Source organism: Schistocerca cancellata, chromosome 7, assembly GCF_023864275.1.
Source record: "Schistocerca cancellata isolate TAMUIC-IGC-003103 chromosome 7, iqSchCanc2.1, whole genome shotgun sequence".
Taxonomy (NCBI): Eukaryota; Metazoa; Arthropoda; class Insecta; order Orthoptera; family Acrididae; genus Schistocerca; species Schistocerca cancellata.
In genome coordinates, this window is record NC_064632.1 from 173,400,878 (window position 1) to 173,424,506 (window position 23,629).

Here is a 23,629-nt window from a genome sequence, read left to right on the forward strand (position 1 = left end):
AAGAACCTGCTTCAAACAACAGAAATGAATCACATGATTATTCTGATGGCATTTATTGCATTGCTTACAAATGTACTCCATCCTCTTTGGTTACTTTCTAATTGGTCAACTTGATTATTTATTTGTAATAACTTTTACTGCATGAAGTCTTTGAGTAAAAACTATTTTTTAGTAAATATACTTTCAGACATGTTTTAAATTTACACAATTCCTATGTTTTTCATCTCTTTTGGCAGTTTACTATATAGATTGAGTACATGGTAAAAAGTAGTGGTTTATGTCTTAATTATTTCTATCTAAGTACAAGCAACCACTGTGTCTGGTTTGGTGATCATGTATGGAGCTGTTTGCGGCATACTGCACACAGTTTTTTCTGAATGAAAACTGTAGTTTGAAAGATCAAAATACCCCTTTTCTTAAAATAGTTCAATGCAGTGGGCCCTTCTGTGACCCTTGTTCATTATTCTGATGACTTGTTTTTGCAGTTTCAATACATTTTCCTTTTTCTGAACCTGCAAAGTACGTTGTTCTTAGGCATGGGCTATTACACACTGTGGTTAGTATTCATAGGGCATTTGCAAGTTGAGCACATTATTTTTCCAAGTACTTTATTATGTTCATCCCATTTTAAATGCTGATCAATATACCCAAAATTTTTGCGCTAGCTATATACTCTATGGTCTAATTATCTACTTACAATTTCTTTTTATATTGGGTCTTTTACTTACACAGAAATTCATGTTACTAGTCTCTCTTACATTAAAAGTTACTTTATTGTTTGTTGACCAGTTGTGGACCACTGTAAGTTCCTGGTCACTTTTTACTTCTAACATTTCTTGTCTGCCCTCTGCAATTATTGTATTGCTGTCATTGGCAAATGGCACAGTTTTATCCTGTGTGACCCACAGTGGGAAGTCATTAATATAATTGAGAAATACCATTGGATATAATGCACTCACTTGAGGGACTCCAATGTTCAAATATTCTGGATCTGTAAGATGTTTACCAGGTTTTTGAGTTACCTGAAGTTTGGGATATCTCTATGATCTGCATTCTGGTTGCTAGGTAAGATCTAAACCATGCAATTTTTAAACCTCTTCATACGAAAGAATTAAACAATCATTGCCCAGTTTTCTTAGTGACAACTTTTCTGAAATATTTGAAAAAGTAATGAACTCAAAAGTAGTCTCACACTTAAGTAGAAACAATTTAATTACCATATTTTGGTTGGGATCCCTGAAGGCTACTCGACTGAGAATGTCGTTTATACATTCACTCATCAAATAGCATAAGCCTCAAATAATAAAACATCACCAGTTGGCATTTTCTGTGATCTTTCCAAGGAATGTGTGTAGATTATGTTACTCTCTCAGGAAAACTCAAGTTTTATGGAATTTATAGGTTTATGTACAGCTAGTATGAATCATCATCAAACAGTCCTCCATCTCCCACATAACCTCCACAACATCCTAGTACATCCCTATAACACTCTCAATGCCAACAGCTTGCCACAGGGATCATATCCCTGTGGAAGACCCAGGTGCAAGACCTGCCCAATCCACTCACCCAGCATTTCCCCTTCCAGTGCTATCACAGGCTTATCCTACCCAATCAAACGCCGCACCACCTGTGAAAGCAGCCACATCATATATCAGGTCTGCTGCAATCACTGCACAGATTTTTATATTGGTATGACTACCAACCACCTGTTCACCAGGATGAACAGCCACCACCAAACTGTCACCACGAGCAAAATAGACCACACTGTGGCACAACTTGCAGCTGGACATAACATGCTTCATTTCAATGGCTGCTTCACAATCTGGACCACCTGGACACTCTCCTCCTCCACTAGCATTCTTGAACTGCACAGATATGAGTTATCCTTACAAAACACTATGTGTTCATGAAATAATCCCAGCCTCAAACCAAGGTAACCTACTTTTTCCACACCATCCAACCAACAGTTTCCACCCCCTCTGTTCTATCAGCTCCTCCCTGTTCACATCCCAGCACCCTCTTTATGTGATGCCCTCTGCCAATGGCTCCATCTGTCTTTCCACTTTCCTGTTCCTCTGCTTTTCCACACCCAGTTGCACCCCCCCCCCCCTCCTCCCACTCCCTTCTCCACATCCCAGCACCTCCCAGTACTGTGCCTAGTGGCAGTCTTGTCAAGCCTCCATCCTTCCTCACTCCCTCCAGATCGTTGCTTATGTTCAACGTTATAGTTGGATTCCAGTCCAAGCTGCCAGAGATGGCAGTCATGTATGCACGAGTTGTGCTTGCTTGCGTGAAGTAATATGTATGTGTTTCCTTTTCTGAAGAACGCTTTGGCTAAAAGCTAAATGTGTAACAGTTTTTTGTTGTGCCTGCTTGCAACTCAATGTGTCAATTTCATAGTTTGTTGACATTCATATATTTACAAGATTTTGACATATAGGTTTATTTTAGGCAGAGATAGCAATGTAATAAGCACATCAAAGAACAACTATTCCCTCTACATTGTTCTCAATACATTGTATTATGCTTTGAAGATTCTTGAAAATGGCATAATGCCAAAACTGCACTTATAAAATGAAACACTTACGGCTGAGAGCAAGATGACGTCATTTAAAAAATTTATAGAAGCTGTGGACCCATATTACAAGAAAGTTTTTTAAATTGTTCTTTTAACTCTACTACTGATAGCTTGAAATGTCTTCACTCAGGGGGAAAAAATAAAACCAATTAACTTGTCCTATCTTAACACAAATGCACGAGTCTCCACCTCACTCTACTGATCTGCCATATAAACATGCTAACTGATAAGAAGGTAAAACTATATATTCAGTTTCAGTTACTTTGCGCCAGTGTTCAGTAATGCAGACAACCAATTTACCTACAGATTCCAGTTCAGTTTCTAACTGGTGCACTTTGTTAAATACTGTTATATAATTAACGTTGCTTCTCTTGGGCACTTCTTCTTCCTTGCTACTATTAAAAAATCCTTCTGATGGGAAGAAGACATTGTTCTTTTATTCACACTGGTGCATTCTTCTTCTTCTGCTTCTAATGTTACTGTGTTGTAACTGTTGATTCCTCCTCTGTTGCCGCCATTACCACTTCTTTTTTCTTTTAGCCCACTTCACTGCATGCTGGATCTTCTGTTGCTACTGATTTTACATTCCTTGTCGTTACTGCTGTCTTAGTAGCTGCTGATACTGCTGAGTATAATGACAATGCTTCCTCCTTTGTCAATGTTATCGTAGCTCCACTTGCAATTGGTGCTGCTGTGTCATCTACATGTGGGAGGGGCAGGTTTATGTCCAGTAGCCAGTTGATGCTTGCATTCTTGAGGGTAGCCTCTTCTGTCTGGACCTTCTACTTTAATAAAATTTTCTCGGTTTACTAGTTGTGTCACTTTGAATAAAACACTCAAGCTTTAGATAACTGTCTCCAGCATCAGGAGTTAAAATTGTTCTGCTTATATAGACGCAACCTTTGAGAGAGGGCCAAAATGACTTATTCAAAGTGAACAGATTTGTAAACTGAGAAGTAGAGCCACCCATACAATAATTTGTAAGCGGTAAAGGGGAGGCGGGACCCGGGGGGTGTTGGGAATTTTTAATATTTCAGAAGATAAATGGCGACTTGTAAGTAGCCATAAAAAAGTTCCGGTTCCAAGCCTCATAGAGCCTGCATATACCAACTTTTAAACTATTTTCTTGAAAGAAAAACACCTGAATACACTATATTTTTTTTTTCCCTTTACCTGAGAGTGGTGGGATGGGGGAGAGGGAACACGCCCCCTTGCCCCTGAGTATGGGCACCCTTGACGAGAACATTTTATTGAAGTACACCACTGCGAAAGACCCCAAGGTCACATGGACCTTCAACTGTCTCTAATGATGTTGAATTGCATATTTCACTGTTTATGTAGACAGTTTTTTAAGTTTTGAGGTTTTTTATGTAAAAAGAATTTGCCTTTCTTGATTATATGATAGCGGAACAAACACTGGTAGCAGTTACTTCTGTAAAATATCTGGGAGTATGCGTGCGGAACGATTTGAAGTGGAATGATCATATAAAATTAATTGTTGGTAAGGCGGGTACCAGGTTGAGATTCATTGGGAGAGTCCTTAGAAAATGTAGTCCATCAACAAAGGAGGTGGCTTACAAAACACTCGTTCGACCTATACTTGAGTATTGCTAATCAGTGTGGGATCCGTACCAGATCGGGTTGACGGAGGTGATAGAGAAGATTCAAAGAAGAGCGGCGCGTTTCGTCACAGGGTTATTTGGTAACCGTGATAGCGTTACGGAGATGTTTAACAAACTCAAGTGGCGGACTCTGCAAGAGAGGCGCTCTGCTTCGCGGTGTAGCTTGCTCGCCAGGTTTCGAGAGGGTGCGTTTCTGGATGAGGTATCGAATATATTGCTTCCCCCTACTTATACCTCCCGAGGAGATCACGAATGTAAAATTAGAGAGATTAGAGCGTGCACAGAGGCTTTCAGACAGTCGTTCTTCCCGCGAACCATACGCGACTGGAACAGGAAAGGGAGGTAATGACAGTGGCACGTAAAGTGCCCTCCGCCACACACCGTTGGGTGGCTTGCGGAGTATAAATGTAGATGTAGATGTAGATAAATACACACCACGTCTCATGAAGCACACTGTCCTATGAATACAGTAAAGCACACATTTATTCAGAAGACAACAATCCATGACTCAATTTAATGATTTTACTCTTTACCTCCAATGTTTCAAGAGCAAAATAACAAAAAAATCACAGACAGAAAGGGAAAAAAAATCGTCATCATCACTGATTTCATTATTACATTATAATCTCCATGTATGTTCTTGCTATATATCTCCACAATCAGAAATATATAAAAATAACATTTCCTCTTGTCAACAGCCCCCTATTAATCCTATAATTTAAGTGTCAAGTTCAACGCGCAAGTCTCTGAAGTGGCCTCAAATACAAAGACTTGCTCTAGGCAGGCGAACAACTCTAGATGGCCTGTCCCTGTCATTAATGCCATACTATCATTTACAATGTTCAGTACATTATAGTAAGGAAAGTTCTAACACAATGTAAATAATTTAGGAGTAAAACGTGAAGAAGACCACTCACTGAATAGCAGAAGCACTGAGTTGTCAATAGGCACACAAAAGAGAATGGAAATTTACTAACTTTCAGAAAAATTCTTTGAGGAGCTAGACTACAAGGAATTCACACACACACACACACACACACACACACACACACACACAGAGAGAGAGAGAGAGAGAGAGAGAGAGAGAGAGAGAGAGAGAAATTGTGTGCAAGCTCCTATGCCCCCACTTTGTGCCAGCTAGACACAAAATATGGAGTAAATTCAATGGCAATGGTGAATCATTTTTGAATGAACTACCTTCATCTGAAGCGTTTGATGTCAGTGCTACAGAGCCCTACATTTAAAGTCTAGTTGATGTAAATTACGATGGTGAATTAAATAGAAATTGGAATTTTTGTTTTCTACACCTTTCAACAAAAAAAAAAAACACTGGAGAGTGGTGCACTCTCTGCTCATTGTTGCTTTCATCTCCAGTGATTCTTCTCCACAGCTAGAACATTCTTGTACCATTTTTTTAGTCAGAATCACAATATCAGAGCAACAGGTACAACTGTCTGTTGTGCAATGCATTATAATCAAGTTTCTCAGAACAGAGAGTGTAGAAAAAAACTTGCAGCACAGTTTGAGGACAATATCCTGAGAAAGACTCATCAAATGTATGCATAGTAAAAGCAGTTTTTATGAGGATGAGAAATAGCTGAGAATGCAACTCGCCATACTGCCCCAAGATCAGAATGACTGAGGAGAATATTCACATTGTTAGCCAGCTTACTGAAGATGATCAGCGAATAACAGTTCCCTAAATTGCTGCTGAGGTTGGTATGGGCTATGGTAGTGCTCAGGTGATCATTACTGATAACCTTGGATTTCGGAAAGTGTCCACTAGGTAAGTCCTTTTCTTCTCATGGCAGAGCACCAATTTCATCATCTCAAGGCGTGCAAGTGGCTACTGACACATTATCAAACTGAAAGGAAAAATTTTTTGCAATGGACTGTGACTTGGGATAAAATGTGGGTGCATTATTACGCCCCAGAATTGAAAAAAAAGCAGTGTATAATGGCATAAAAAGGGCAAGCCTGTACCCACCAGTGCCAAAAACTGTCTCTCCATGGGGAAGTTCCTTAAAACACTCTTGTTTGATTTTGAAGTAGTCCTCATCAATTTCCTCCATGAACATGATACTGGGAAGCATGCAGTCTAGACTTATTACCCTGTGATTTTCATTTGTTTGGACTACTAAAGGAGGGGGGACAGATTTAATGATGATCACATTGTTGAACAGTTTATGCACAAGTGGCTGCTGTCAAAGTCATGTTCGTTTTACAAACATGGGATAACGAAACTACCTAGCCACAAAGAAAAATGTGTTTCCTGTTCAGAATACTATACAAGGTGATTCACAAAGATATGCAAATATTTTAATATTTTATTCTTCAAGTAAAACTAAAGAAAAAAGTTTATATAAACTTAGGCCCGCAAGTGTTAGGTATGGAGTTACGGCTAGTAAAAGATCTTGCGTAAAATTTAGCAACTTTACTAATATGAAGCCATCCCAAATCTGTACGAGGTTAATGTAAAGCATGATTTCCATTCATTTTCTTGTTACTGATCTGGTGAATCTAATAAAACATGTCCCAGATGTGTTTCTGTAGTAGTTTTCCATAACATCTACAGAAGCAAAGAATAATTTTGTAAAATTTTTAATTTATTAACTACTTGGCCCAATTTGTTTTTTAAATTCCAGACAATTGCACAAAGTTTTCAACAGAAGTTGTAGAGAATTTAATTTTGGAAAAATGGTGGTAATAACATTGGCTGAAACTGTATGAAAGTGTCAGATAATATGTGGTTTCACTTAAATACACTGTTGTTATTATGTACTTTCACTGAACAATACAGAAAACTAAGGCATTTCAAGGTTAGGAAACGACTGAAACAACTCACTAATGGTTGCCAACAATGACATTAACGTTTCTACGTTCTTAATGGAAAGTAAACAAACTTACTTGTATAATAATCTTTGCTTCTCTGGATGTTCTGGAAAATTACCGCAGATGCAAATCAGGGACATAGTTTATTAGATTCACCAGAACAATAACAACAAAATAAATGGAAATTGTGCTTTACTTAAAACTTATAGCTTTGTGATGGCTTCATATTAGAGAAGTTGCTAAATTTCAGGCAAAATCTTTTATTAGCCATAACTCCATAACTAAGCATATGTGGACATATGTTTAAATGAACTTTTTTTCTATAGTTTTACTTATAGAATAACATAAAATATTTGCATATCTACATGAATCACCCTATATAGAAAAACAAGTTCATATGTATGAATGGAAGCTTAAGTAAACTTATAAAAACACAGTTCCAGTTTATATTTGATTCATCCTTGTATTGCCAACCACATAGTCCTTACTTTACCACTCAGTTTCCAGTACTACAAACATAACAGAATTTTATAATTATATCAGCAACATCAACATTCGTTACCATTAGGTGTGCTTCCGCATGTTGGCTGGAGGTGGTAGAAGAGCAAGTACAGTCAAATGCAGAGTCAGTTGAATTTTGTCATGTCAGTAGTGTAACTGCCACGGCAGTTCATACACGAAACCTTTTACGTTACATCTGTTTTTCTGTAAAGTAAGTATACCTATGTTCGTTCCAAAGATTAATTTGAACTCTATAGTACTTCATTAAATCTGGTCCTACTAGAGGCCGTATGCCTTTGCCTATCCCTGGCATTTGAACTGAGTTACCCACCCTGTTACAGAGCAACAATTTAACATGAACTATGATGCATCTAGGCATTTTTCATAGTAATCAATCTTTGCCAAAAGTGAAAGAATTATTTATCAAACAAAAACTGCACTGAGCCACAGGAAAAACATTGAGTATACACAAGAGAGTGCAGACCAAGAAGTAAACAAAGGGAATGCGGTGTTATTTTACATTATTCTTTAGTTTAGTTAAAGATAAAAAATATTCAATAACAATTTTTTTGTATTTACAATGAAGAATAATTCCTTTATTTATGGATAATTTACTCATGAATAAATTTTTTTGAATTATTCCTTTATTCAAATAATCTCAACGTCAGCTTCATTGTTCTTTGGGTTTTGTGTCACCATTTTCCTCAAGCAATACAGCAACAGTTTCCCCCAAATCTCTAATAACTGATAACAGGTATCTTCACACAGCACTACAGTTTCTATGCTGACCTTGACAACAATGACCCTCTGAGGCTCCTCTGCGTGCAACGATCCCGTCTTCGTACTGCCCCCACTGCCACAGGGAGTGTTTGACCTCTCAGGTGTCCCAGCAGCAGTGGCTGGACCATCCGGGCACTCGTCCGGCTCTGACGACACACTGACCGAAGCTGTTGAAGGAAGCCGCTTTTTCTGGAATTTAGAAGTTATTCATTCTGAAATTCTTCACCAATATAATATACATTTCCACACTCACTACCTTAACAAAAAAGTGAAGTACCCAAAAGGGGAGGAGGAAACAGAAGGAAACTTCACAGGTTGAGAGGATAGGTGGTGTTATTTCAGTGACTGCAAAATCAATTCTAATTTACAAATAACTTGGTAGTATGAACCCACTTATCAGAATGGCATTGCTTCCCCACTGGTCTGGGTGCATGCACTGATTCAGCTGGGACAAGTGACACAAAGGCCATTGTCTCCTCTCTGAGGCAAACTAGCCCCCAACAATTGTAACTGGTCCTCAGTATCCTGGCTGCCACTACGGGATGGAGCTGATGTCCGAGCTGGCCTTGCACATGTTCTATCAAGGATGGATCTGGGGATCTTGTTGGCTAGGAGGGTATCTCAACGTCATGCAAAAAGTTCATAGAGACACGTGCCGTGTGCCGACAAGCATTGTCCTCCTCAAAAATGACACAATGATACTGTAACAAGATGTCTCTCCTGACCCAGGGTTCTGGGCAACTATTAAGAACTCTCCCCTTTTCGTAAACCCCACCAGTGTTTTTCCTTCGCCCGTCTTCCTTCACCTTCAACCCTTCTGCCAGGAGGAGGAGCCACTGGTTCCAAAAGCTTGCCAATCTCAATACCTTTATATGTGTTTTCTGCTGTTACCACATGGTAAGTAGATTTTTTTTATCAATCCAATTACATTATGTCTTCAAAAAATGATTATTTTTGTTGGTACACTATCAGCTAGGCATTTCAATTCAACTGTTTGCGTGTGCACATGATTGAATCTCCCTGCTGCTGTTGGCACATTACACGGGTGTGATTAAGCTGATGTAATGACTGAATGACAGGAGTGGGGAGGGTGAGAGACATCAAATGGGGAAAGTGGGAGACTGAAGTGTTTTATTTACGGAAATTTTAATTAATTTTCATTGAAAGGTCATTATTAGCAAATCAAGGAATATCAGATGACCCTTTCTAGAAACTTCTTAACTTCGAAGCCAAAGGAATAAAACAGACTGACATGTCATAATGACGCAGACCACTGCAGGAGTAGTGCCATTTCACAGTTGCAGGCAAAAACACCAGGAGTGGTGGCATGTTGTGGTGGTGTCTTCCTCAAAATTAATAATATGGGTTCATAACATTGCCACTATTGTCAATAAATGAATACAGTGGAAACACAGCAGACAGTTGGCACTTGTTAAAGTAATGAGAAGGTATTAGACAAAAAGAACAGATCCCAAATGCCTGAAAAATAGTACTGAGCTGCTTACTATACAAGGAAATGACAAAATAGATGTCAGCAATAATAAAAGTATATTTTGTATGAGAACGTAGACTTCTCTGGAATATACTGCTGATGGAATCTTCTGGGGCTTCCATCTGGATGGAATTCCATGATGTATCAATGAATGACACACTCATCATCTTCTGGCAAAGTGTCAAGATCACACACACACACACACACACACACACACACACACACACACACCTAGATGTAACTGGAAGCTGCCTCTCCCCAACCTCCATCCCATTTGTGCAGGGGTAGGCATGCTGTGGTGGGAAATAGAGCACCGGATTCAACTCTTGGCTCGGAATTGTGAAGTGTCAACTGCTGTGTGTGGACTGGGTGTTTAGCTGTTTGTGCAGGCTGCCATGGCAAACTTAGCTGGTAGCCCTCACCCCTGTAGGTCAGTGGCAGTCAACCGGGTCCCCATTGCCCATAGAGGGCATTTCAGCTATCATGGTGGGCAGTATGTGGTGGGGGTTTTAAAAATATATTCATTAGGTTCTCATAGAATTTTGACATAATGTGTATGGTAATTAATTACTATTATATGTTTTAACTTGCTGTAACTCTACTTTATAAATTTTAGAAAGGTAAAGTTGCTACTCTACTTTGTGAATTACTGTTACTGTGGAACAGGTGGGTGGTTAGAAAATTTTTCTACTAACAGAGTAGTTGACACTTCACTAAGAGTGTAGCAGGTAAAAAGGGTTGACTGCCCCTGCTGTAGAGCATATTATCTTGGGAAAACTATTCCATTAAGACTTTAATAATGCTCTCCCAAAAACAACTAGCTTGTCACATTTTTGTTTTCTGAAATTTGAATGTACGTTTCTCATTGAGGCTGTATAACACCACTGCTGATTTATCTTTGTGCCTCAGACATATCCATCTAGTTTGTCCCTTGCAGCATTACAAGAAAGAGAGTTTTGTTTACCTTATTTATGGGAGGTCACACTCTTGAGGGATACCATATACACTGGGCTACTTGTAGTTTGTCCTTTGCTGAGACAAGCACACCTTTTGTATTTTATGACAGTTGAGAGATGGTTTGGATGTTGTTTTTTCTGAAGGTTCTTGTGATATTGTCTGAAGGAGGCCCAATACAGAGGATAAATATGAGCATCTCTTGCTCTCTCTCTTCTTTGCGGATGGCTGTGTCACTCGTTTTCCTAAGTGTGTGTTTAATCTGCACTTCACTGTACATATTTTGATGGAATATATCTTTGAAGTGTTGCAGCTCAATTAGGAGGCTGTCTTTGTCACAAATGGCACATGCCCTATGTACTAGAGCTGTTACAATAGTGTACTACTGAGCTGGATGATGATAAGATCGTTGCATGAAGTACAGATTTGTGTGGGTTTCTTTCTGTAGACTGCATGTCCTAGGGTACAACTCCAGTTCACAAGGCATGTGCTATTTGTGACAAAGTCAGTCTCCCAGTTGAGCTAAAACACCTAAAAGATGTATTTCACCAAAATGGGTGCAAAAAGAGGAAATTAACCTGCACTGAAGAAAGCAAATGATACAGCCAACTCTGAAGAAGAGGTAGAGAAAGAGAAACTCACATTTCTCCCCCATATTGGACCTCTTCCAGCCAAAATTGTGAGAATCCTTGGAAAACAACACCAAAGCCATCTTCTGTCCACCAAAAAATACAAAAGGTGTGCTTGGCTTGGTAAAGGACAAGCTTGGCTCAGTAAAGGAAAAATTGCAACTGTAAATACCTTGTGTGTGTGTGTGTGTGTGTGTGTGTGTGTGTGTGTGTGTGTCTATACCATACTTGTGAGTGTGTCCTCCAGTACATCAGGCAAACACAGTACCGTTATCTTTGAACACAGTGTGGTCCGATTAAGTTTGGGCCTTGGTAAGTCAGCAGTGGCAGAATGCAGCCTCATCAAAGGAAATAAATTTGAAGAAAAAAAAATGTTGTGTTGAGTTAGTTGACTTTTTGGAGAGCATTATTAAAAAATCGATTGAGATAAGGCTCCACAATAATCTTGTCAGCAGGGATGCAAGCTACATATTACTTCAGTGTGGAACCCTGCACTAGCAGCTACACAATGAGGCCGCATCCAGCAACTGACACTTTTTGATTCTGAGCAAGTTTGTCTCCCACCATGGGATGCCAAACCCCATGCCAGGTGGGAGGTGGAGGGAAGGAGGAATTGGGGTGAGATAGCTGCCGTTTAGGTATATGTACATGGGTCACTCTACTAATCTTAATGCTTCACCAGAACTTGATGAGAGAGACCCTCATCAAAACAATTTCAATGCAGCCAACCAGATGAAAGCTCGAGATTTTGTCAAGACAATATCCTTACTACCTGCAGTTTTCAAAATGTTTTCTCTGGCAGAGAATTAAGATAATATCAAGCAGAGTTGAAGAGAGATTAACCCTTTGCAAAACAAATCAACAATCTGAAGTTCATATTGGAGTAAAGAACTAAAAAAGCATTTATCTGACACAGCGAGAAACACAAAATCTGAAATGTCATTACACTATCAGAAATTTTGGCTTGGAAATGATAAATACAAATTAAAGTAAGACAGGAGTTAGATAAGGTGACGGGCTATTTTCAGTCGTATTTAACGGTGAAACTGAGAATATTCCTGCAGATTTCAGGAAGATATTAACAGAATCTGTGGTCAAGAGTGGAATACATATTGGCAGGAAGTGAATCTCCAAACTGATATTTTAGCATTTGCACACACAATTACAACACTGCAACATCTAGAAAATAGACTTGATCAGCACTGTTGATAATTAAATTAAACATTGGCAAGTTCAATTTTGCTACAATATTTTATGGACTGCAAGATGCTAAAGACTAAAGGTGCACCTTATTTTTAAGCATTTTTTAAAATAACATTTTTACAATTTTTATTATTAGACTGCAAAGCCAGACTAAAAACATTAGTTTATAAAACTGAACTGACCTTTAAAATCTCTGAAAATCATCATCTAAACTTTCTTCTTCTTCTTCTTCTTCCTCTCCATCGCCATCGTTGTCCTCTTCATATATAAGATGGTCTTTTCTGCCAGTGAGAGCATTTCTTGAAAGATTTAACAATAATGTCTTCTCACACTCTTGACCATACCTGTTTTACCAACTGACACACTTCTTTGACTGTAGGTCACTTTAAAGCTCCCTTCAGCATGAATTCATGCTGCGTTCCATCCATCATCCATTTGTTCGATTCCTCTCTCATATACATCTTAAATGGTTTATTTATTGAGACATCAAGACGTTACTGTTGTGAAGTAAGTTCCTCTGGAATAACAGCAAGCTCTGTATTTCCCTGTGTCAGTTTCTTTTTCATGGATTTTTTCAGATGACTACTAAACTGGCAGAGCATGAGAAGAGAACTCTTCTTCAATTCAGCATTTTTCCTTCTCTCCCACACTTTGGTAATCCATAATTTCACACCAGCATTGTCCATTCACCTCTTGTCATGTATGTGAACAACAACAACAACAACAACTGGCAGTATTTCAGAAGGTTTTGGCACTGTTTTGTGCTTGAACCTGATGATTGGATTAAGTTTAGTACCATTAGCACAACATGAAAGGACAACAGTGTAGTACATTTTTTTCATGTCCACTTGTTTTGGTAGTTACAGTTTTAGCACCTTTCATGGCAACAGTTCTGTTACTTGGCACATCAAATGTCAGAGGAGTTTCGTCCACATTAGGTAGTTGGCTTAGTTCCACACTGGTTTTCTTTCAATCTTGAATAATAAAGCAATGGAAACATAATATTAAGTCTTCATACTCTTGTGGCATTTTCTGAGATATTTTGTTTTTAGCTCGCATGCTAAGTCCATGATGTTTCATAAACCTGCAGCAACAACCAGCTCCACCCTTAAAGTCTGTTAATTTCCACTGTAGTGCTAGCTTACAAGCATGTATTTGAATCATTTTTGTATTAATTACAGTGCCATTTTGATAGTACCCTTGAATCCTTCTCAATCAGTAATCTTCTATTTTTGGCCATTTTGCATTCAGTCCTCTATTTGCATATTTAATCTTCCTCATTTTTTTTAGTTCTCCTTTATTAGCCCACCAATTGTGAATGGCTTTTTTCTGATGGTGGAGGGCCGAAATGCTGCTCAATTGCTGTTTCCATGGTTTATTCCATATGCCATTACTTTCAGTCTATAGCCCACATCATATGAATACCATAGAGTCTCTACAATCTGTCCAGTAGTCTGACACAATGAGCCAAGATCACACGATGTGGACATGTGACGCCACTTCAAGTGATCAGTTTAGTAAACAATACGTAGTCCCCCACCAACTGTTGATTATTGGGTACATTCAGCAGCTGAGTTAGTACTCTCTTTAACTTAACTGTGATAGTATTATTGAGTGTTTTGTAACTTTCCTACAATATGTCTCAAGGAGGTAGTGAAAAGCGTAAACACAAGACATTGGCTTTGGTTGAAAAATCTGAAATTATTAAAAATTAAACAAAGGAAAAAATTAATGATTTAGCTTTATTTTATGATGTTGGGTGTGCTACTAATTATGAGATTAAAAAAATTGTGATAAAACTGAGGGTGCTGTGCACTATTTGAACAGCAAAAGCAGTGATAGGAAAGTGAGAAAAACTGGTGAGTACCCACATTTTACGCTTTGTACACATTTTCTTCAGGAACACAGTTCTCTAAATTTTCAGATCTTATCAAAAGAAAAAGCGAAATTTTTCTATAAATAAATTAAGAAAAAAGATGATTTCTGTGCAAGTACCAGATGGCTTGATAAATTTAAAAAAAGATTTCATATCCGCTTGCTAACCACAACACAAGAAAAACCCTCTTGTGACTTCAAAGCTGTAGAGCCATACAAACAAAAATTCAAGAAAACTTTAGAAGAGTTAAATCTTTCTCCTGATCACATTTACAACGTGGATGAAAGCAGATTGTTCTGGAGACTTTTGCCCAACAAAACATTTGTCCACAAAGCAAAGGCATGTGCTCCTGGCAGAAAAATGTCTGAAGACAGGCTCACATTTATGCCATGCACTAATGCTAGTGGAGCTCAAAAACTTGAGCTAGTTGTCATAAGAAAATCAAAAAATCCTAGGGCATTTAAAATTGCAAAATATATACCAGCCAAATATAAACACCAAAATGAAAACTTGGATGACACGGGAATCGTTCAATGAGTGGTTTCACAAGGAGTTCATACCAGCAGTCAAAAAGTTCCTCAAGAAGCAAAATTTGTCTCAGAAAGCCTTGTTGGTGTTGGATAGCTGCTCCGGATACTCTACAAGCCATCATACAGCGGACAGTGGAGAACACCTCACACCACTACGAGTCACATCATTTCCTGTTCTACATAGTAAAAGAGAGAAGGAAAAGCAATTGTCTATATGGCTCCATATGAGCTCTAGTGTCTCATATATTATATTCATTGTTCTTGCGCGCAATTTATGTTAGCGGCAGTCAGCTTGAATTACCAGTTCTCTAAATTTTCTCGGTAGTATTTGAAAGTTGCCTTCCATCCAGGGACTCCCAGTTGAGCCTCCAAGCAACTCTGTAACACTTACGTCTTGATTGAACCTACCGGTAACTAATTCAGCAGTTTGCTTCTCAATTGCTTTCATGTCCTCATTCAATCCTACCTGGTGCAGATCCCAGACACTTGAATGGTACTCGAGCATAGGTCGCATCAGTGTCCCATATTCTGCCTCCTTTACAGATGAACCACATTTTCCTAAAATTCTACCAATGAACTGAAGTCGATGAAAATGAACTTGAATCCTAATATGGTTTGATAAAAGAGATGTTCTTCCCCTGTTTCTTCCCCCAAATGTAGCACCTTCGCTACAACCTATGGATCAGAATATTATCCAGACAGTTAAGGTTCATTCCAAAGAAGCCTATAGTGTAATTAGCAATCATTATGTTAAAGATGTTGTTTACAACCTTGCTTGGGCTTGGGAAAGTGTTTCAACTAAAGTTTTAGTATCTGTACTGGGCAAACTATGGCCAGATCTTCATTTATTAAAAGAGCACATAAAATGTTTTAAAGACAAGGGAATCATACAGCTCCAAGAGACAATTGACAATAACTGTTCAAATGATTCTGAAACACTGTCTGTTAGCTATGTAAATGACTGGTTATTTGAAAATGAAAATTGTCAGCTGATGAGTGATAATGAGATTATCCAAGATGTGTTAACTACATATGACAATGAAGAACAAGACCCAAATTAGATTCCTAAAGCCTGGTGTGAAAAAGTTCCAGCACTCACTCACTCTCACCAACTGACTGCAGCCTACTGACCAGGTTTGTCTCCTCCTCCTGCAACCAGCGGCTGTCCTCCTCTGACTGCTGCTGCTGCTGCCTGAGCCGCGCTTCCAGCATCCTGCGCTCCAGTTCCAGTGAGCCGTCGCCGTCACTGATGGCAGAATCCTGGCCATCTGCCGATATCACAGCAGTGTCTCCGTAGAGCTGCTGCTGTTGCTGTTGTTTGTGTAAAAGAAGGTACAAGAAATGAGGGTCGGTCCAACTCACTAAATCTAACTGTTACAGTGATTACTTACAAAGTATCATATTTTGAAGATTTTTTTATTTCTTTTAATGACTGAATACTGGAAAACAATGCATATTCCAAACTCAGTTATATCAATATATACATGCAGGCAATAACTGCTAGTGGCCTGCACAGCTCAGTAATTTGTTATGGACCACTTCATTCATATGCCAGACGTAACTTCAAAATTTTATGGCTTTAGTGTTGCATAAATTACTACATCCTGTTGCTTAGAATGAAGTACATTACTGAAAATGTATGCAGTCACAACTGCACTTGAAAGAAACCAATATTAATCTTTAATTCCCTGTCCATAACAAGGTCATTGCAAGCCAAACACTGTTTTAGTTTTGGCGACAATGGGGAACCAAATCAGCTGTGTACTATTCAAAGTAGCCACCGCTGCACTTTCTTTAAGTAATTAAAGGCAGTGGTGGAATAACTGCACCTAAACCTGGACGGTCACGCAGGAATGTAAGATCACTGCCGCAGCTAATGATTGTGCCACTTTGCTTAGTGACTGATAGGAGCAAACTGAAATATCATAATTAATGAAAGTGGCTCTTCACTGGAGTACAGGTAAGGCACTGAGAAGTTATGGGGAGACACTTGCGTAACTAAAACATTAGAGGCTGAATGTCAGCCTTAGCCATTTGGTTTCACTCACAGCAGAACCAAACACCATTAAGCGATGTGGGAAAGTAATCTTAATTTGTAATATAAACTTTCTAGATCATGAGTTTATAAAATGATATGAGTAGACTTGATTGTGCTACCAATCATTTTCATATCATAAAATACCTTTACAGAGAGTAATAATTGTTTACTCTGTAACAATATTTTATGGTTTGAAGATGATTGCTAGCACAATGAGGACTGGTAATATCATTTTATAAATCAGTGAACTACAAAAAAAAGTTTATACTGCAAACATTATTGTTGAATACAATTCCTTCCAATCACTTCTTGATAATACTCCTGTAAGTCATTGCAACAATTGTATCTAACACTGATAGTCTGAGAGTGATATATGGAGACCTTCAGTCAGTCAGCCACAAAACATCCAGGTCACTGTTTACATCAGCAAGGAATTGAATAGCCAACTATAGTATTCAGTATCCTCCATTCAACACCTCATTACATTTACTTTTAACTTTTGCTCTATATAGTAGCAATATACAATTGTGTCTTGTAAATCGAAAAGAGTATGTTAAATGGCCCAATATCTCCTAGTTAGGTACTGAAATAAACAAAACTACATTTAAAGTGCACAACTTTCACATTACAATCTAAACATATACAAACAAGAATTTTGCCACATTGGACAAGAATATTGCCACATTAGGTTACGTGGGAGAGAAAAACAATTAGTGCAACATCTAACACAACACCAAACACAGTAACACACATTTTGTAATTAAATCAACATGACACAATTCAAAATTTTGGCCTATCAGAACTGACAATTTTTCAACACTGATCAGTTCATCATTGTTTATTATGAGGAAATGTATGTTAGACACATGAAATTTTGAAAACTAAACTAAACTCACAACATCACATAGATCTATTTCAGAACCACTAAAATATTTTCCACTACTTAAAATATACAAATATGTCAAACAGGCAACATGCAAACAAAGAACACAACTAAAACATATGTAACAGTGAAAAAGTTTAAACTCATATTGTAAAACATGCAAAAATTTGAACTTAAGAAATAACTATAAGAGAAAATGAAACAAAATTGACATAAACACAATAATAAAGTTAAAATATACATGCTGTTCAGTCAATGCCATGCTACCAGTGAGACACAGTATCATGCCAAGCTGATACTCTGCAATAGTGCATAATACTGCCTTCTGAGATTACATTTCAAGTGGGAAGGCTTCAGATACTTACTGTGAGCTTAAAATAGTGCTATATCAAGCAATTTCAATAAATACTAATGATTCCTGCACTTCTCAGCCTCACAATATACGAAGCAGCACACAGGCATACACTGTCGCAAAATCCTGAGGGGAGGAGGAGGGGACATGTACTCTGTCTACAACATATTCTGTTTCTTTTCATTCATCAGTTGATGTCACAAATCATCTTCCATAAATTCCATCACAAAGGAGTAACCTTCAGAGATTTGGAATGACTTGAGTTACACATTGACAGGCACAGCCAACCACTGCTGGCTTATTCTATATAGTACACTTACAACAAACTATGACTAGTGCCAATCATCCACACTGACGATATAAAAACACCACTACTCAGCTGCTGCTTTTATCTAATACTTCACAGAACACTATCTGCTGTCTATACACTGGCAAAGTCAAGATCTCTTTCATACAAATATTCATTAGAGAGATGCAGAACTAACTCCCTGAGTCCAAATGTTCTTTGCTTCCTGGGCAATGTCCTAATTGTTGGCAGTAAAGCATCTATGAAGCTTTTGATGATGACCTAATTAATATGCTTTATGCATGTTGAAACTGTTTACCCATGAAATACATCTAAATGTTGATAATGTACTGGAATGCAATGCCATTTCAAATTGCTAACTGACATGCTTAAACAGAGAGGTCTTTTTTTCCAGCTAGTCACGTGTCTTCTAAAAAATAAGGACTATGTATCACATCATAGAGACTGTTCTGTTATGTCATAATCTAATCTATATGATAGGAGTGGCACTTTTTGAATGTAGCAATTTCTATTACATTTCTAATACATTTAGTATTCATATGTTTGCTTCTGAAAGTCCTGTGTTGTATATTGACATTCATGGCATGCACTACACATTTTAAGTAATGACTAATGTAATATGGTGGCTTCAACCATTTTAACTCTTATCCATGAAGCTGGTCCAAGACTGAAACCAGTTGATATTTGGGTTTAAAATAGAAGCAGTTGATGGTTTAAATATGCACTTTATACAATTTCTATGTCATTCTGCTCAAAACACCATTACAAGACACGTGTTTCAAAATTTAAACTGCCTTGATCTAGTAACAAACTGCCAATGTGGATTGACACATCCATGATACAAATACCAGCGAGACCCTGTAGCTTGTTCACTGAACATTTTTGAGAGCTTTGTTACTATTACATCTTCAGTACAGAGCTTTAACATCCACAAAGGAACTCATTGTCATTTAAACAAGGAAGGTAGACAAAAACAAGTTCTCCTGAATAACTGTTGAAACACAAGACAGCAACATACCCATCTTTAGCTGTTCTAATTCAGTATCAAAGTGCACAACAGAACCAAACTTACTCCACATACTCATCTGTCATACAAAACTGGCTGAACTTCTCCTAAATGAGTAAGTGTCACTTTGGTTGTTAACTGATTAAGCACACAGAAAATACTTCCTTTTGTAAGTGGATACAATACATTTTCAACACTATTCAACCAACTGGGAGCACCAAAAGACTCCTGAAGAAGATTCTAGTAGAGGGGTCTAAATCACTGGGACAAAGTGATATGCATTTGAATGAAGCTTATTGGAAAGCACATATTTGTATACAAAATGGAAATGAACTACAAAAAGAAGGGATTCCAACTTCACAAAGATAATTGTTGCATGTAAAGTAAAATAGCCCAAATTAATGTCATAGAAGAAGGAAATAGATGCTGAAATAAAATCTAGCTGAGAAATGCAGAATCACAACAAGGTACAAACTGTGTGCCAGTACTTGCCTGCTAGGTTCAAAAAGTGGGCATAGCGGCACTCACATGCGCAGGCCTCAATGCAACACTCCATGCTGCATACTTAAAACCAGGCAGGCGTGGAGTGTAGTGGTGTTGCAGTCACTTCTAGCTCGAGGAGGTAAAAAGGGAAAGGAAAGGAAACAGTAGTTCTTTGGTCATCCTGGTGTTAGGTTTCTTTCCTGGTTCATTCTTATGTTAGCAAATAATACAAAAAGATATCATGACAGTGTTCTTGGGAAATACACATTTTAATTTAATATTTAATTAAATTGTAAAATAATTATAACAAAGCACTGACAGTCAAAACAGTTTGACTTATCTTTAAAGTAAGCACACACAGACGAAACACAGTACATGAGCACTTCTTCATATTTGAAAATTTATCTCTGAAAAATATATCAATAGATGTCTGTCTTGCAGAAAGCTAGCCATGGCATATCTACACAAAACATAGGGAAATGTGGAAGTACAGAGCAGCTCAAACAGCTTCAAACCTGGTCCTCCAGTTTAAAACATCAGAATTACAGTAGTGAGAGTATGTGGCAAATCAAAATGATGCTTTCAAACTAAGAAATAATTACTGATCTGTAGGGTATTAGATTACACTGAAAGTGGTATTGATAAAATGGAAACTACACAAGCTCTTTTTTACAAACTAAAAAAGTGCAATCTGAGTACAGTGTTCCACACAGCACCCACAAACCCAATAACCAATTTCATCCCAGACAATTAATAGAATTTCTATGTCAATCAATGCAACACCAGCAGAGATACAAGCCTGAAAGCTGGCTAACTTTGTTGCAAGTTGTAGTACAAACTTTCTGCCCAAAACAATCCTTACACTGAATTCTGGAAATTTTCAAAGGAAAACTTCATTCTACCTTTCACAAAGAACACATTTCATTTTCGTCAACAACTAAGTGCGGCTTTCTGAATTAGCTATACAACAGTGTATTATTAACTACTTTTAATTTAAGAAAAGGATATATTGCTACTCACCACATAAAGGAGATGCTGAGTCACAGACAGGCACACAAAAAGGCTGCTATACATGGAACTTTCAGCTGAAAGACCTTCTCTACTGTAGAAAACACACGTATGTTCTTGCAAGAACATCTCACACACACATGACCACTGTCTCTGGCCACAGAGGCCAGACTGGGAGCAACTGCACCTGGCGGGAGAAGCAATTTGGGGGGTAGGGTTCAGGAGGAAGCTGAGGCAGGGAGGGGGAGGGATAGCGCAGGGTAGGGGTGGGGATGGTGTAGTGCTGCTTGTGGGAGTGTACAGGAATGAGGTGGGGAGAGAGCAGCACAGCTAGGTTTAGTTTGGAGGTTTGAGGCAGGGAAAGGGGAGTGGAAAGGAGGGGAGCACAAAAGGAGAGAAGGAGAGGAGGGGGGAAAAAGAAAGAGACTAGTTGGTTCATTGGTGGACTAGAAGGCTGTGTAGTGCTGGAGTGGGAGCTGTGAAGGGAATATCTACATCTACATCTACACCCATATTCCACAAGCCACCTGACGGTGTGTGACAGAGGGTACTTTGAGAATCTCTTATCGGTTCTCCATTCTATTCCAGTCTCGTATTGTTTGTGGAAAGAAAGGTTGTCGGTATGCCTCTGTGTGGGCTCTAATCTCTCTGATTTTATTCTCATGGTCTCTTCGCGAGATACACGTAGGAGGGAGCAATATACTGCTTGACTCATCGGTGAAGGTATGTTATCGAAACTTAAACAAAAGCCTGTACCGAGCTACTGAGTGCCTCTCCTGCAGAGTCTTCCACTGCAGTTTATCTATCATCTCCGTAATGCTTTCGCGATTACTAAATCATCCTGTAACGAAGTGCACTTCTCACCGTTGGATCTTCTGTATCTCCTCTATCAACCCTATCTGGTACGGATCCCACACTGCTGAGCAGTACTCAGGCAGTGGGCGATTAACCTACTTCGTTTTCGGATTGTACTTCCTTAGGATTCTTCCAATGAATCTCATTCTGGCATCTGCTTTACCAACGATCGACTTTATATGATCATTCCATTTTAAATCACTCCTAATGCCTACTCCCAGATAATTTATGGAATTAACTGTTTCCAGTTGCTAACCTGCTATATTGTAGCTAAATGATAAAGGATCTTTCTTTCTATGTATTTGCAGCACATTACACTTGTCTAAATTGAGATTCAATTGCCATTCCCTGATGCGTCAATTTGTTGCAGATCCTCCTGCATTTCAGTACAATTTTCCATTGTTACAACCTCTCGATATACCACAGCATCATCCGTAAAAAGCCTCAGTGAACTTCCGATGTTATCCACAAGGTCATTTATGTATATTGTGAATAGCAATGGTCCTACGACACTCCCCTGCAGCACACTTGAAATCACTCTTACTTCAGAAGACTTCTCTCCACTGAGAATGACAAGCTGCGTTGTGTTATCTAGGAATTATTCAATCCAATCACACAATTGGTCTGATAGTCCATATGCTCTTACATTGTTCATTAAATAGGTGGGTGAAGGACAGGGACAAATGAAGGTTGAGACCAGGGGATTTGGGAACATAGGATGTATCGCAGTGAGAGTTCCCACCCACACAATTCACAAAAGCTGGTGTTCGTAGGAAGGGTCCAAATGGCACAGACTCTGAAGCAGTCACTGAAGTGGAGTACATTGTGTTGGGCAGCTAGTTCAGCAACTGGGTGGTCCAGTTATCTCTTGGTCACACTTTGCCAGTGGTCATTCATACAGACAGAAAGCTTGTTGGTTGCCATGCCCTAGCAGGACACAGAACAATGGTTGCTACTTAGGCTGTAGATCACTTGACTGCTTTCGCAGGTAGTCCTGCCTTTGGTAAGATAAGTGGTGCTGGTGACTGGACTGGAGCAGGTGGTGGTGAGAGGATGCATGGGACAGGTTCTGAATGTAGATCTCTTACAGGGATATGATCGATGGGAGCAGGGGTGGAGCAGGGATGGACAATGATATTGTGTAGGTTCGATGGGTGACGGGAATAACACTTAGGAGGGCGAAGGGGTGAGAAGGATAGTGGGTAGGATATTCCTCATTTCAAGGCAGAGAGAGAGAGAGAGAGAGAGAGAGAGAGAGAGAGAGAGAGAGAGAGAGATTGCCAAAACCCTGGTGAAGAATGTAATTCAGTTGCTCCAGTCCTGATGGGTACCGAGTAATGAGGGAATGTTCCTCTGTGGCCAGATGGTGGAAATGTGTGAGGTAGTTAAGTGACTGGAGAGACTTGGCATGATTACTTCTCACATCAGCAGCAGTTCGGGCTCTGTTGCCAGAGACAATGATCATGTGTGTGTGTGTGTGTGTGTGTGTGTGTGTGTGTGTGTGTGTGTGTGTGTGTGTGACAATGATCGTGTGTGTGTGTGTGTGTGTGTGTGTGTGTGTGTTTTGTGCTTGCATGAAAGTGTGTGTGTTTTTTCTACAACAGAGAAGGCTTTTGGGCTGAAATTCCATGTATAGCAGTTTTTTTGCTGTGACTGTCTGCAACTCAGCATGCCCTCTATATGGCGAACAGCAATCTATC

General features: G+C 38.8%; 1 protein-coding gene across 5 annotated transcripts in view; it reads right to left on the reverse strand.

Annotated features, from left to right (window-relative positions):
* LOC126091907 (focal adhesion kinase 1) overlaps positions 1-23,629 on the reverse strand; it is a 752,716-nt gene that overhangs the window by 45,578 nt on the left and 683,509 nt on the right. For all 5 annotated transcript variants that reach the window (XM_049907213.1, XM_049907212.1, XM_049907215.1 and 2 more), the window contains 2 exons: positions 16,129-16,308; positions 8,323-8,502 (listed from right to left, as the gene is read on the reverse strand). In XM_049907213.1, the coding sequence (XP_049763170.1) occupies positions 8,323-8,502; positions 16,129-16,308 (360 nt within the window). The remainder of the gene's footprint in view (positions 1-8,322; positions 8,503-16,128; positions 16,309-23,629) is intronic.